Genomic DNA, 15295 nt, shown 5'->3' on the forward strand with positions numbered 1-15295 from the left:
AGGATCCCAAAGCTTGAAGCCTTTAACTCCTTTCTGATAGCCCAGAAAAATGCATTGCTTTGACTTTGCATTCAGCTTTGATCTTTCCTAACTAGATATGTGCATATAGGCTGGACATCCAAAAACTCGAAGATGAGAGTATTCTACTTGATTCCCTGTCCATACTTCCTCTGATACTTTGCCTTCTAGTGCTGCCCTTGGTGATCTATTAATGAGATAACATGCCATGTTAACTGCTTCCGCCCAGAAATTCTTTGCAAGCTCTGCATTTAGCTTGTCCTGTTCAACCTTTCCGCTACCCCATTTTGCTGAGGTGTCCTGCGAACCGAGAAGTGCCTCATTATCCCATGTTGCTCACAGAATTCCTGAAGCTTTGATTCTGTGTACTCGGTCCCATTATCTGACCTAAGGCATTTGATCTTCCTTCCGGTCTGGTTCTCTACTTCAGTTTTCCACAATTTAAACTTTGCAAAAGTTTCTGACTTGTGACGCATAAAGTATACCCATACCTTTCGTGAGAAATCATCAGTAAAACTCATAAAATATAAGTGCCCTCCACGTGATGCTACACTGGCCGGTCCCCAGAGATCCGTATGTACGTAGTCCAGAATCCCCTCCGTCTTGTTTGTTGCCGTCTTAAATTGCACTTTGCTCTGTTTCCCAAGAACACAGAATTTGCAGAATTCAAGCTTGCACGTTTTGACACCCTTCAACAAATTTCTCTTGTGAAGTTCTAGCATCTCACGTTCACCCATATGCCCTAGCCGCATATGCCACAAGACAGTACTATCTGATTCAGACTCCACCGAGGCGACTCCACCTACCACTGTAGTCCCTATCAACTTGTAGATGTTTCCTGCTACCTTTTGTCCTTTCATTACCGTCAGAGCTCCCTTGCTGACTTTCATCACCCCGCTCACTGATTTGTAATTACAACCAATATCATCCAGTGTGCCTAGTGAGATCAAGTTCTTCCTTAGCTCTGGTATATATCTGACATCACATAAAGTTCTGATCACACCATCAAACATCTTGATTCTGACATTCCCTATGCCGATAACCTTGCACGATGCATCGTTTCCCATCAACACTGAACCAGAATCCACTGCCCTATAGGTGTTAAACCAATCCTTGTTTGGAGTCATGTGATATGAACATGCAGAGTCTAAAATCCATGCATCCGTCAGCTGCTCCGAACTTGACATAACTGATAGCATATCTCCATCACCGCTTTCTGAATTTTCTTCTTCAACTATGTTTGCAGACTTTGCCGAACTACTTTTGTTCTCTGCAACATATATCTTTATCTCTGGACAATTTCTCTTGATATGACCTTTACCTCCACATTTGTAGCACGTGATCACCTTCTTCCTTCTCGACTTAGAACGAGTCTTGTTGTTGTTGTCATATCCATGTCGAGATTTGCTCCTACCACGCTCTTGGTTGCTATTTACCACAAGTCCTTCTCCTTGAGAAATTTCATCGCTTGTTTTCTTCCTTTGGTGAAAACCTAGCAACGCACTTGTGATCTCCTCCAATTTGAGAGTTTCCTTACCCCACATCAAAGTAGTAACCAAATTCTCGTACGTAGAAGATGAAGGTAGAGAATTCAACAACATCAGCGCCTTGTCTTCGTCTTCGATCTTCACATCAATCCGCTTCAGATCACTTACAATCTGGTTGAATACGTTGATGTGCTGGCTCAGATCGGTTCCTTCTGTCATCTTCAGCCCGAATAATTTCTGCTTGAGATACAGCTTGTTTGTCAATGATTTTGACATGTACCGGCTTTCCAGCTTTTGCCAAACTGTCACCGGTGACTCCTCGTCCATGACATGGTACGTCACGTCATCCGTAAGACAAAGCCTGATTGTTGCTATTGCCTTCGCCTGAAGTTCTTCCCAATCTGATTTCTCCATGCTTTCCGGTTTTCTTTCTCCTAGCGCCTTCACCATGCCTTGTTGCACCAACAAGTCCTTGACCCTTCTCTGCCATAATCCAAAGTTTCCGGTTCCGTCAAACTTCACCATATCAAACTTCGCAGAAGTCGTCCCCGACATGTTGAAGAAATCTGCCAAAAACCTGGAGCTCTGATACCAATTGTTGTGCAAAGAGAGGGCAATACCTCTCAACCTTTCTGAACCGCGGAAGAAGAGGAAGAGAGAAAAGAGATCGCGTGGAACAACAAGACAAAGACGCACAAAAGAGAGCAAACACCAGGAAGGAGAAGAAAAAGAGAAAGAAAAAGAGTTACCGTGGTTCGGCGACTTGCCTACTCCACAAAACGGCCGAAGCCTTATTAGAATTCTCTTCTACACAAGAGAATCACATCTAATGATTCTTGTGTTGTCTGATCTACAATGGGTTTACAATGATCCCTATAAATACTGCTAAACCCCAGACCCGGTAAAAACGTAACAGAATTTGTTATGAAAAACATAACAAAATTCTGTTATATAAAATCTTAACAGAATTTTATTATGAAAAATCTTAACAGATTTTTCTTCCATGACATCCCTTCATCCAAATATGAGCCACTCGTCAACAATAATATATTGAGTTTAGTTTTGATTTGAGTAAAAAAAGTATTTTCATTTAAATTAACTTAGAGACAACTTATTTTCATTAGTGAATCCTCCTCTTCCTACGCTTTTTCTATGACCTTTATTCAAACATCGCATCCAGGATTTCTTCCTCTACGTCAGTTGGTATCAGAGCCTTAGATCAATAGATTATCATTGTGGTTGTGGTCATGATCATGAAAGACAGGTTCCAGCTAAGGAAGTCTCACACCAGGATCGAAACATACCCTATGAGCTCATTGATGATCTACATAGACAAGTCACGAAGTTATCCCAGTGTCTAGCAACGCAAGATCTTGAAGATCGTGAGGTATGCGGTCAAGATCATGACAGACAATTTCCGACTGAGGAAATCTCACACTATGATTATAGTGTCTGAGATCTTAAAGGCCGTAAGTTTTTTTATTTTAATTTGAATAAAATTTTTCTTGAGAAAGATATGAACGACAAGATCGAAATAGTCATTAATTCAATTTACAATGAAGACGAGACCGAGTCAACTAGTGAGCCAGTATATGACAAGGTACTTTATGATGATGATTGTGAGATTTTGGTCTTATTTGAAGATGTGGTTCATGCCGTATTGAAAGACAGTGTGAAGAAAAGGGAGACTATAAATGTTGAAGAAGCTATTTTGAACTCGAGGACGAGTTCTTTTCAACTTGGGGCATCTGATGCAGGAATATCTAGGGACACAATTATCTCATATTATCTAACACGGCCATGTTCACTTTAGAGTTGTGACAAGAAGAAAACAAGGCAACTAGGCTCCCTTTTGGGCGTTGAAAAAGGATGATCGAGACTATCGACAAAGCAAATGATTTGCCCGTGGCCTCCTGACGTGATTGTGCTATATTTGGAGTCCAAATGAGGCGGAATCAGCTTTCCAGTGGCCAACACGGTCAAGCCGTGCCTAAGGGAACGACCATGTTGTGACATCTTAGTTTACAATTTGGTCTCCAAAACTTTAAATTTGGTCTTTTGACTATTTTTAAAATTAGTTTTATTTTCCAGAAAAATAATATATAAGTTTTTTAAGATTAATGTTCTTATTTTTTAAAAGATTAGTTCTTTTAATTCTTTCTTTTTCTATTACGATTTTTTCTTATTTCTTAGGTTATTTAAATAAGAGTTAGAGAGTTAGAGCTCTTTTAAAAAAATAAGATGTTGAGTTTAGTTTTGATTTGAATAAAAAATTATTTTTATTTAAACCAAGAGACAACTCCTCTTCATTAGCGAATCTGCCCTCTTCCTACACTTTTTCTGTAACCTCTATTCAAATGTCGCAACCAAAATTTCTTCCCCTACGTCAGTTGATTTTAGAGTCTTAGATCCATGGATTATTATTGTGGTTGCGATCATGGTCATGAAAGATAGGTTCCAATTGAGGAAGTCTTACACTAGAATTGAAACATACCTACGAGCTCATTGAAGATCTACAGAGACAAGTCACAGAGTTATCCCAACGTCTAGCAGTGCAAGATCATGAAAAATAAATATAGATCCGCTACATTAATAGCTCCCATAGTATCATCCCTACGGATATAGAGGGAGATAAATACAGGTACACTGGTGTTATGCGTATTGTGGGATAAACACAGGTCGTTAGTTTATGAAAATTGACCCTAGACCATTACATCAGAAATGTAATGTGCCCACCATTTGTGCTGCGCCCTGGGGGTTGGTGCAAAATCTTAAAAAAAAAAAGTAGATCCGCTACCTTAGCGACCCCTAGTACCGGTTCCACGGATATGGAGGGAGGTAAATGCAGGTACAAAGGCCATATGTACATAGTGTGGTAACCCCTAGGTCATTAATTCCTGAGAATAGACCCCTGACCATTACGCCAGAAATGTCATGCGCCCACCGTCTGCGCTTTGCCCGGGGGCGTGGTGCAAGATCTTGAAAATTGTGAGGTACGTTGTTGAGATCATGACAAGCAGTTTCTGGCTGAGGAAGTCTTACACTATGATCATAGTGCATGAGATCTTAAAGGTCATAAGTATTTTAATTTTACTTTGGATAAAATTTTTCTTGAGAAAGATATGAACGACAATATCAAAATAGTTAGTGATTCAATTTACGATAAAGACGAGACCGAGTTAACTAGTGAGCTAGTATATGACGAGAGACTTTATAGTGATGATTGTGAAATTTTGGTTTTATTTGAAGATGCGGTTCATGCCATATCGAAAGGCAATGTGAAAGAAAGGGAGACTATGTATGTTGAAGAAGCTATTTTTAACTTGAGGACGAGTTCTTTTCAACTTGGGGCATCTGATGCAGGAGTATCGAGAAACACAATCATCTCATATTATCCAATATGGTCATGTTCCCTTCAGAGTTGTGATGAGAAGAAAACAAGGCAACTAGGCTCACTTTTGGGCGTTGAAGAAGGACAATCGAGACTACTAATAAGAAAGATGACTTGTTCGTGGCCTCCTAACGTGATTGTGCTCTACTAGGAGTCCAAACAAGGCAGAATCGACTTTCCAGTGGCCAACATAGCCAAGTTGTGCCTAAGGGAACGATCGTGTTGCAGCATCCTGGTTCACGTGAACTGAGTCTCCAAAACTCTAGATTTAATCTTTTAACTTTTCTTTTATTTATTTCAAATTTTTAGAATTAGTTTTTTTTTTCTAAAAATGAATTTAGATTTTATCTCTTTTTTAGGATTAATTTTGTTTTCTTAAAGTTAGTTTAGATTTTTTTTAACATTAGTTCTTTTTACCTTTTCTTTTTTTGTTGTGACTTGCGACTTTTTCTTATTTCTTAGGCTATTTAAATAAGGGTTAGGGCTCTTGTAAAAGTATGTTAATGTTGATGTTGGTGATGAGTTTGGTTCTGATTTGAATAAAAAATATTTTCGTTTAAACCTAGAGACAACTCCTCTTTGTTTATGAATTATTTTTCTATGTATTTCTATGCAAACCTCTAATTCAAGCGTTGCACTAAGAGATTTCTTCCCTTGCTTCAGTTGACATCAGAGGCATAGATCCATGGATAATCATCTTGGTCGTGAAAGATAGGTTCTGACTGAGAATGTCTCATACCAGGATCGAAGCATACCCTACGAGCTCATCGAAGATATACAGAGACAAGTCACGGAGTTATCTCAGCATCTAGCAGTGCAAATCTTGAAGATCGTGAGGTATATGGTTGAGATCATGACAGACAATTTCTAGCTAAGAAATTCTCACACAATGCTCATAGTGTTTGAGATTTTAAAGGTTGTAAGTTTTTATTTTAATTTGGATAAAAAATTTCTTGAGAAAGATATGAAGGACAAGATCAAAATAGTCGATGATCCAATTTACGATAAAAATGAGGTCGAGTCAACTAGCGAGCCAGCATATGACGATGTACTTTATGGTGATGATTGTGAGATTTTGGTTTTATTTGAAGATGCAGTTCATACCGTATCAAAAGATAATGTGAAGAAAAAAGAGAATATGGATGTTGAAGAAGCTATTTTTAACTTAAGGACGAGTTCTTTTCAACCTGGGGTGTCTGATACAAGAGCATCCAGGGACATAATAATCTCATATCATCCAACATGACCATGTTCCCTTCCGAGTTGTGACTAGAAGAAAACAAACTACTAGGCTCCCTTTTGAACCTCGAAGAAGGATGATTGAGACAAGTAGGGCTATAAACAAGCTGAGCCGAGTCAAGCTTTGGGGTGTTCAAGCTTGTTTGATAAGATAACCAAGCCGAGCCGAGATAAGCTTAAAATGAACTAATCTTTTGAAATGATTGTTCAAGCTTTGCTTGGTTTATTGTTTATGAGCTTGAGCTTGTTTGAAACTTGACTTGAACTTGGTTCGTTTAGATGTTATTGAGCTCTCAATTCAAGTTTGGCTTGAGCTTGATTTAAGCTTGGTTCATTTAGATCTCAATTTAAACTTGTTTTATTATTTAAAATTTTTAGTTGTTTGATTGATTATTGACCTTGATAATTTGAATTTATGTATTTATTTATTTATTTAGCATATTGAAAAGAATTTTATTAATGAATATGGTTCGTGAACATTGTTCATGAACGTTGTTTACTAATATTGTTCACGAATGTTGTTCACGAACGTTAACAAGCTGAACACATATGTATTCAAGCTTGTTTGTTTAACTTAACGAGCTGTTCAAATTTATTTGTTTAATTAATCTTGTGTATATTGAACAAACATAAATAAGCTCTTACCAAGCCGAAAACTAAGGTTGTTAACGAACGCTTGGTTTATTTACAGTCTTAAGACAACCGACAAGGAAGATGACTTGCTCATGGTTTTTTGGCGTGGCTGTGCTCTATTTAGAGTTCGGACGAGGTGAAATCGGCTTCCCAATGCCCGACATGGCCAAACTGTGTCCAAGGAAACGACCATATTGCGGCGTCATGGTTCACATGAACCGGGTCTCAAAAACTCTAGATTTGATTTTTTACCTTTTCTTTTATTTGTTTTAAATTTTTAGAATTAGTTTTCTTTACTAAAAATTAATATAAAATTTATTTTTTATGATTAATTTGTTTAAAGTTAGTTTAGATTTTATTATTTTAAAGATTAGTTTTTTTCTTTTGTGACTTTTCTTATTCTTAGATTATTTAAATAAGAGTCCGAGCTCTTGTAATAAAGAAGATATGATATGTTAAGTTTACTTTTGATTCAAATAAAAATTTATTTTCGTTTAAACCTAGAGGCAACTCCTCTTTATTGATGAATCCCTCCTCTTCCTAGAGAGTAGATCCCTTGGTCCGTAATCTCTGGTCCCTTCAGTCATTTGCATGTCGGATCGTGGTCGAAATCCGACCAAAATTGATTGTGATCTCCCCTGAGTTCACCTCTCACCTAGGTTATGGTTTGGGTCGAGCCAAGCGGCTGGAGGCCGTCGGTGGTGGGCGGGCCACCAACTTGTCGGCATCATACAATTTGCCCAATCGCTAGCGGCCTCCAGTCGTCTAGTTCGACCAAAACTATAACCTAGGTAGGAAAGTAAACTCATGAGAGATCGCAGTCAATTTTGGTCAGATTCCGACAGCGATCCGACGTGCAAATGTCGGAAGGGACTAGTAGGAGACCAAGGATTGCGGATCAGAGGATCTAAATTCCTCTTCCTACGCTTTCTCTGCAATCTCTATTCAAATATCGCACCAAGAGATTTCTTCCCTTACGTCAGTAACATTATGGCACCTCCGGATAGCCCAAAATAAACAATGGAGAGTATCATTGGACTCCTTACAACCTTAAAAATTCACAGGACTAATTCAATCACACCTGTTTAGGTCGATTAGTGGGTTTGATTAAACTCGACTGATGGACCTAGGCTATTTGGATATCTGTAACCTGCAACCACTTGAAAGGGCCGAGTTAGGATAATGTACATATCGTGTCCAAACTTGGTTACGATCAAGGAACAACGTGAGCCTAATGTCGAGAGATCATCATTTCCTTGGGCTCGGTCTAATCCTAGATTTGTCCAACATTGATTTGTATGATTCAAGATCAGGCTCAACGTGATCCTCGTCTTCTAGACCACGTGGGAGAACTTGTTAGTATAGAGAGGAAGGCATGCATTCATGGCTACTTCTATCGGTTTGTAATGGTTTAGGGTTTTAGGGTTTGTGCATGCACATCACAGAAGAGAAGATATGCAACTGAAAAAATTTTGCTGAAAATTTTGTCTATTAAGGTCTTAAAATCGTAATCTCTCAGTCTCAGAGTAAAAGTTGTCCGTGGGATAGACTGCCCCTGCAAGTGTTCCTAACACTAATTTCACCAATTTAATTCCTTCAATAAATCTGCAAATGGCAAGTCTACAACATAAACATTAGTTACAGTCATAGACTATAGCCTAATTTCGATTTTTGAAGTATTTTAAATTGGAAATTAAGTGAAGAAAGTCTGTGTGAAATATGAATCACTATATGAATGTTTAATCTCACCGAACAGAAACATACCTAGTCGTCAATGACACATTTCTTTTCTTGAGTTATCTTTATAGATTTGTGGAAAGAGCATCTTGAGATGTCTCGATTTAAACCTTTAATTTGCTTTCCTTTCAGTTTTGTAAGATTAACAGCAGCTTGCAGAAATGTAAATTGTAAACGGTCAAGTTCAATCAGCTAATTAACTTGAGAATTTTCATTGCTCTTACCAATCTATTAGTTTCCTAATTTTTGAAGTCATCCTTCAACTTAGAATGCAAAATTTGAAGCTTCTCAAAAGCCCTTCATTTTGTCAATTTTTACCCTCATATCAGTTTTAAAAAAATAAGAAGAGAGATTAGAATACATCATCTACTCTAATGCATGACAAACAAGCAATAAAACAACTGCGATTTAAATGCCATTTCATCTGAAACGGATAGTTTTTACCGTTCCGATAAAGCACGCATGACAATTTAGTATCACAATCTATCTGAATTTCTAAGATTTTTTTTTTAAAGTTAATTATCACGTTAATCTTGTGCATAAAGATCTACTTTGGATGCTAACTCAGTAAAGAGTTTTATTGTTGTCGTTTTTTTACAACAGAAAGCATTTTTAGTGTCGAGTATTTGAGATCAGTTACATACAAATCTTATTGTGCAGCTGCTTGTTATTATAGAGAGGAAGGAATTAATTCATGGCTACTTCTGATATCGGGTTGTAATGGTTTATGGTTTTAGTGTTTGTGCATGCACATCACACAAGAGAAGATACGCAGCTGAAAACATTTTGCTGATTTTTTTGTCTTTTAAGGTCCTGAACAACTAATCATGATCTCTCAGTCTCAGAGTAAGACTTGTCTGTGAGATAGACTGACCCAAGTGTTCCTAACACTAATTTCACCAACTTAATTCCCTCAATGTCAAGTCTACAGCCTAAACATCAGCTAACCAGGAACCATTTATTGCAATTTGGTTTTTGCTGAAAGCTGAATTGGCATATTGATGAGTTGTGTGATTGATCAATAAACACTGTGCTCAAGTATATATAATAATGAATCTTTGTTTTTTGTTTTCCTTTCTGGCTCAAATATGGCCATAAAACTTTGAATTCAAAGAGGTCTGTGCTGTATTTGCATGGACAGATTTTTGTAGGCACAAAGCAGTTATTTTACAGCCACTTCAAAGTTGCTGAATGCATACTTTTGAATGAAGACTATCAGAATTGGGATTGGAATTCCTTCTCTGTGCCACAGAAGCCATGCTTGACTTTCCAGACGACTCTTTAATTGTAATATACTCTTCTTGACTTGATGCAGCTTTCTGTTAGTCAAATCTGTTGGCTACGTAGGAAAGCCCTTAGCTTGTTTCATCCAGTTCTTTAGCAATATCAAGGCCTGTGAATACAAGGTTTTTAAGAAGTAGAAGACTTCAAGCCTCTTGCAATCTTGAATTGCACCCAAAAAGTTATATTAAACCGTTTAAATAGAATTATCTTTTGTTTGTATTTCAAAGTTGTTAAAAAAAATATTTACACATGAAAAAAAAAAGAAAAAAGAAAAAAGAAAAATCAATATTGGGATCCGATCTATGAAGGCCATGATCTTTCTATTTTCCCAATGAACTCATTGGAGAATTTATAGTATTTTAAAATGGTAAAAGGTTGCATGACATAACTTTTTGGTTTGACTCTCACAAAGAACAAAACAAATGGGCAAGATAATCAAGAAAAAGCATATAGAAACGAAAAGAAAGTAACATCCTTTTGACTTTTGTTCCCAAGTACATGACTATGAACTAGACAAATCCAAAACCAGATAGAGCAGTAGACTTAACATTTTGCAACAGCCGAACACACTTTTTGTTTATTCATTACACAAAAATTATCATAAAAATTAATTTTAATATAAATAACATCTCGTTAACAAAATAGATACAAGAAACATGTATGAGTGACAGAGTATACATGGATGCAGATTGCAGAGGGAGACTTAAATGGCTATGAGCTTGCTTTGAAGTCTTCTCCATCAATGCATGCTGTGGCACTCAGAGGCCTTAAATGTTCAGAGCTGTAAAATACACAATACATATATATATAATAATAATAAATATAATGGAAATTTGGAATAAAATATTTGGTGAGATTAAGAGAAAATAGAAAACTATTTTACCAGCTGCATCATGAAGTTGTACAATATTTAAAGCCAACATCTCTAAGATGTAATAAAAACACTTCAGGAAGCATTTATTGAATCGTGTTTACCTTTACATTCTAGAAATTTCATCACATTTATGCAGAAATGGTTTGAAAGGATTCATTAATGATTGATTTCTCTCAGGAGAAATCTGGGTATTTAATCACAGTTTAATGACAGACTTTATAACACTAATCATCTCTGTACTTGAATCTTTTCAATCTTAATTACACTGCATGGCATGCGCATCATAGTAAACACATGATGAAACTGTATAAAAGTCAATCTATCTAGTAAACAGAGTTCTTGATGGATTTAAGGTTTTTTTTTTCAAAAAAAAAAAATTTATAATCTCTCTCATATTTATCTCCTTCTCCACCATGCAGTTCTCCGCAATTACACCGCTCAGCAGCCTCTTCATAAATGCAATTGCACTCTTTCAATGCAGCCAGCAATAACTCTCCTCCTCTCTTCTCCTTCCTTCTTCCTTCCTCAAATCCTCACCATTTCTCTTCTCTTTTAACCATGATTTATTTCTTCATGAATTAATCCTCTTCTAACCAAGGTTGGATCAACTCTGCCATATAGCTTCTGCTGCTGCTGCGTCTAGCTTTTCACTGAAAGAGGAGGAGGAAGAACGACAGATATGCCGCGCGCTGCCTCCACCGCCTCAGTAGCTGGACGATGAACGCCTCCGGCAATACTGCTGGGTTCGGTTCCACTCCATCTCTCACTCAGGTTAGCATTCATGGGACAATGTTGTTGTGATTACAGTTTGAGTTCACTCGAGTAGATCTAACTCGAGCTAGATGTTTTAGGCAAGTTTGATGGACATGGGGCGAGAGTTTTCGATGCAATATCGCGATGAGCTGATGGAGAACATGATGATGAGCAGGGAGGAAATGGAGAGCAAGTCTTTGCATGATGACGGTGGCGGTGGTGGTTCGGAGGAGGAGGAGCAGGGGCATGGCCTGCAGCAGCAGAGGCCGAGGAAGCACTACCACCGTCACACTCAACACCAGATACAAGAACTCGAGAAGTAATTAATTATTTCTAAGTTTTTTTTTTTTTGAATTTGTTGATCTCCCTTTTTGCTATTTGATTCTATTATTTACAAAAAAAAAGAAAAGAAATTGATGTTAATTTGTGCTGCAGTTTCTTCAAGGAGTGTCCTCATCCTGATGACAAACAGAGAAAGGAGCTCAGTAGAGAGCTGGGGCTGGAGCCACTTCAGATCAAGTTCTGGTTCCAAAACAAGCGCACACAAATGAAGGTGATCTAAACCCCAAATCACAAATCCATTATCTCTTGATGCATGAAGATTAACTAAGGAGAATCCTTAAGTGAACAAGAAAAAAAAAGAAGCTTTTAATTTTTTGGAGTTTAAGTTATGGATAATTTAAACTCCCAAGTACATGGATCAAGCTTTAGATATGAGAAGAAATAGTTTATAATTCCTAGCAAATTAAACAAAAATGATGTCCAATCTTCTTTTCATTGATCTCTCTGGTTATATATATGTTGCATGCTCTACATAATTCACGATCGTAGAACCAACAAGAAAAGCACGAGAATGCTCACCTGCGATCGGAGAATGACAAGCTTCGGGCTGAGAACATGAGGTACAAGGAAGCACTCGCCAATGCCTCGTGCCCCAACTGCGGCGGCCCTGCGTCCCTCGGAGAAATGTCATTTGACGAGCACCATCTCAGAATTGAAAATTCTCGACTGCGAGAGGAGGTTGGTTAGCTCATGACTCATCACCTTCTCCGTCAACCTTAATTCAATTCATATATAGCTAAACTGATACTGATCTCGAGTTAATTACTACCCTGTCAGATTGATAGGATATCTGCCATAGCTGCCAAGTACGTGGGCAAGTCTGCAACTTCTCGGCCCTTGCTCTCTCCTCCACTCTCTGGCCGTTCGTCACTGGACCTCGGCACTGGGATCGACAATTTGTTTGGCGGGGAAGGAGAGCTACTGAAGAGCATCTCCAGCTACATGGATATTGAGAAGCCAATGCTCGTCGAGCTTGCAGTGGCTGCCATGGAGGAGTTGGTGAGGATGGCACAGCTCGGCGAGCCGCTTTGGGCAGTTGGAATCGACGGCTTTACTGAGACTCTCAATGAAGAGGAATACGCGAGGATCTTCCCCAGAGGCATCGCCCCCAAATCTCCGGGAATGAAATCAGAGGCGACTCGCGCTACCGCTGCTGTGATCATGAATCATGTAAACATGGTTGAGATGCTAATGGATGTGGTGAGAGCCGTGTTGCTCTTTTCATGATTCATTCATTTGCATTGGCACAGATGTGCTAGCTTCTCACACTGCCTCTCTATCAATCTGTGTTGTCCATGAACAGAATCAATGGTCGAATATATTCTCTGACATTGTATCAAGAGCTATCACATTGGAGGTGCTATCGACTGGAGTAGCAGGCAATTTTGATGGTGCATTACAACTGGTAAGAATTCTAAGATTCTCATAGACAAACATGGCAATGGATGCTAATTTACTTTTTCAGATCATCGAACTGTGCATGTTAATTACAGCTGTGTCTAGAAACATAACTTAAACTTTTCCAGATGTCTGCGGAATTCCAACTGCCGTCGCCTCTTGTGCCAACCCGGGAGAGCTTGTTCGCGCGCTACTGCAAGCGGCATGCTGACGGAACCTGGGCAGTGGTCGATGCCTCTTTGGAGAGCTTACGCCCTGCTTCCGTCTTGAGATGCAGGAGAAGGCCCTCTGGCTGCATCATTCAAGAAATGGCTAATGGATACTCAAAGGTAATTAATTAATGACGCCGCCCTCATAATCAGAAAAAGTAGAGTAACTTAATCGTGTACAGGTTACATGGGTTGAGCATGCTGAAGTCGATGATAGGTCTGTTCATGAAATGTATAAGCCCTTAGTCAGCTCAGGCCTAGCCTTCGGTGCTAAGAGGTGGACGGGGACGTTGGATCGACAATCCGAACGACTTGCGAGCGTAATGGCTAGCAATGTACCCTCCAGGGAGATCACTGGTGATGCCTGCCTTTTGATGATTAGTTATATGCAATGGCTTTTGTGTCGTAGACTGACAAATAAGTTTTTGCGGCATGCATTTTAGTGACGACCTCTGCAGAAGGGAGGAAGAGCATGTTAAAACTAGCCGAAAGGATCGCCAAAAGCTTTTGTGGAGGTGTGAGCGCCTCAACTGCTCACCAATGGACTACTCTCTCCGGCAGTGGCGCGGAGGATGTGAGGGTCATGACAAGAAAGAGTGTTGATGATCCTGGAAGGCCTCCTGGGATCCTTCTTAATGCTGCTAAATCCTTCTGGCTTCCTGTCATGCCCAAGACAGTCTTCGATTTCCTCCGCGATGAAAGCTCCCGCAATGTGGTACTTACTTACTTTCATTTGTCCCTCATCGCAAATAAACCAGATGAAACTCATAATGCTTTCGATTGATGCATCCACAGTGGGACATCCTTTCAAACGGTGGCGTTGTTCAGGAAATGGCTCACATAGTCAACGGGCGAGATCACGGCAACTGTGTCTCTCTTCTCCGCGTCAACGTGAGCGAGCAATGTTATCCTTTCATCGACTGATCACTTCTAATCTCGTGATGTTGATCGCAGAGCGTGAATTCAAATCAGAGCAACATGCTGATACTGCAAGAGAGCTGCACCGATGCAGTTGTCTCCTACGTGATCTATGCCCCGGTGGATGTCGTGGCTATGAATGTGGTGTTTAATGGTGGAGATCCTGACTATGTCGCACTGTTGCCCTCTGGCTTTGTCATCCTACCAGATGGGCCTTCTTCCATTCAAGGCACTGCTGCCGCAGCACCACCACATGAAGCTGGCTCCCTTGTCACTGTCGCATTTGAAATCCTGGTCGATTCAGTCCCAACAGCCAAGATATCGCTCGGCTCTGTCGCCACAGTTAACAGCCTTATCGCGTGCACCGTCGAACGAATCAAAGCCGCGTTGATCGGTGAAAGTGTACAGTGAGCCAGGAACTTGGTTGGTCTGGTAACATCACATCTGTGTTCTTTTACTTTGCAGACAGTTTACTAGTTACTAAACCTCACAATTATATTTCCTCATCTTTACGGTGCAGCAGAGACAAAGGGCGAAGACAATGTTTCATGGGAGGCATCAAAATCAAGTCTTGTTTTTGACATCAAACTGAATTCCTTCTATGTTTTGGGTTTGTACTCAAGTGTGTTGGAGAAATGGAGCAACCAACGCAAATGTCTATCTTGTCAAGATAAATTAACTTGTGATTTTAAGTACCTTATTTTATTGGTCAGTGTATGGACATAACGACTTTGTTTATTGCCTGTTTAATGCGTCATGCTATGAAATTAAGAAGTTTTTCGTAGGGTTTATCATTTGATTTTTCATGTGATATATTTATACTGGAAAAAATATTGTGGAATCAAAGATTAATTTTTATTTAATCTATATTTATTTGAAAAAAATGTAATCATTAAAATATGCATATTTTTGAATTTTTATTTTTATTTCATCTCTATTATTATCATGGGCGTGCTCAGGGGCTCGGCCTGAGCCTGTTCCGGACAGTGTGTGCACCGTCGAGGCGGCATTG

General features: G+C 39.1%; 1 protein-coding gene across 1 annotated transcript; it reads left to right on the plus strand.

Moving 5' to 3' along the window:
- The first annotated feature begins 11135 nt into the window (after nt 1–11135).
- LOC122036214 (homeobox-leucine zipper protein ROC2-like) lies at nt 11136–15074 on the plus strand. Its single transcript, XM_042595481.1, has 12 exons — nt 11136–11434; nt 11515–11735; nt 11852–11969; nt 12248–12436; nt 12536–12958; nt 13062–13163; nt 13285–13485; nt 13548–13722; nt 13809–14080; nt 14161–14256; nt 14320–14715; nt 14804–15074. The coding sequence occupies exons 1-11, from the start codon at nt 11381–11383 to the stop codon at nt 14692–14694; spliced, it is 2226 nt and encodes a 741-aa protein (XP_042451415.1). The 5' UTR covers nt 11136–11380; the 3' UTR covers nt 14695–14715; nt 14804–15074.
- Nucleotides 15075–15295: the final 221 nt, after the last annotated feature.

The sequence above is a fragment of the Zingiber officinale genome, unplaced genomic scaffold (genome assembly GCF_018446385.1).
Source record: "Zingiber officinale cultivar Zhangliang unplaced genomic scaffold, Zo_v1.1 ctg134, whole genome shotgun sequence".
NCBI classification, from domain to species: Eukaryota; Viridiplantae; Streptophyta; class Magnoliopsida; order Zingiberales; family Zingiberaceae; genus Zingiber; species Zingiber officinale.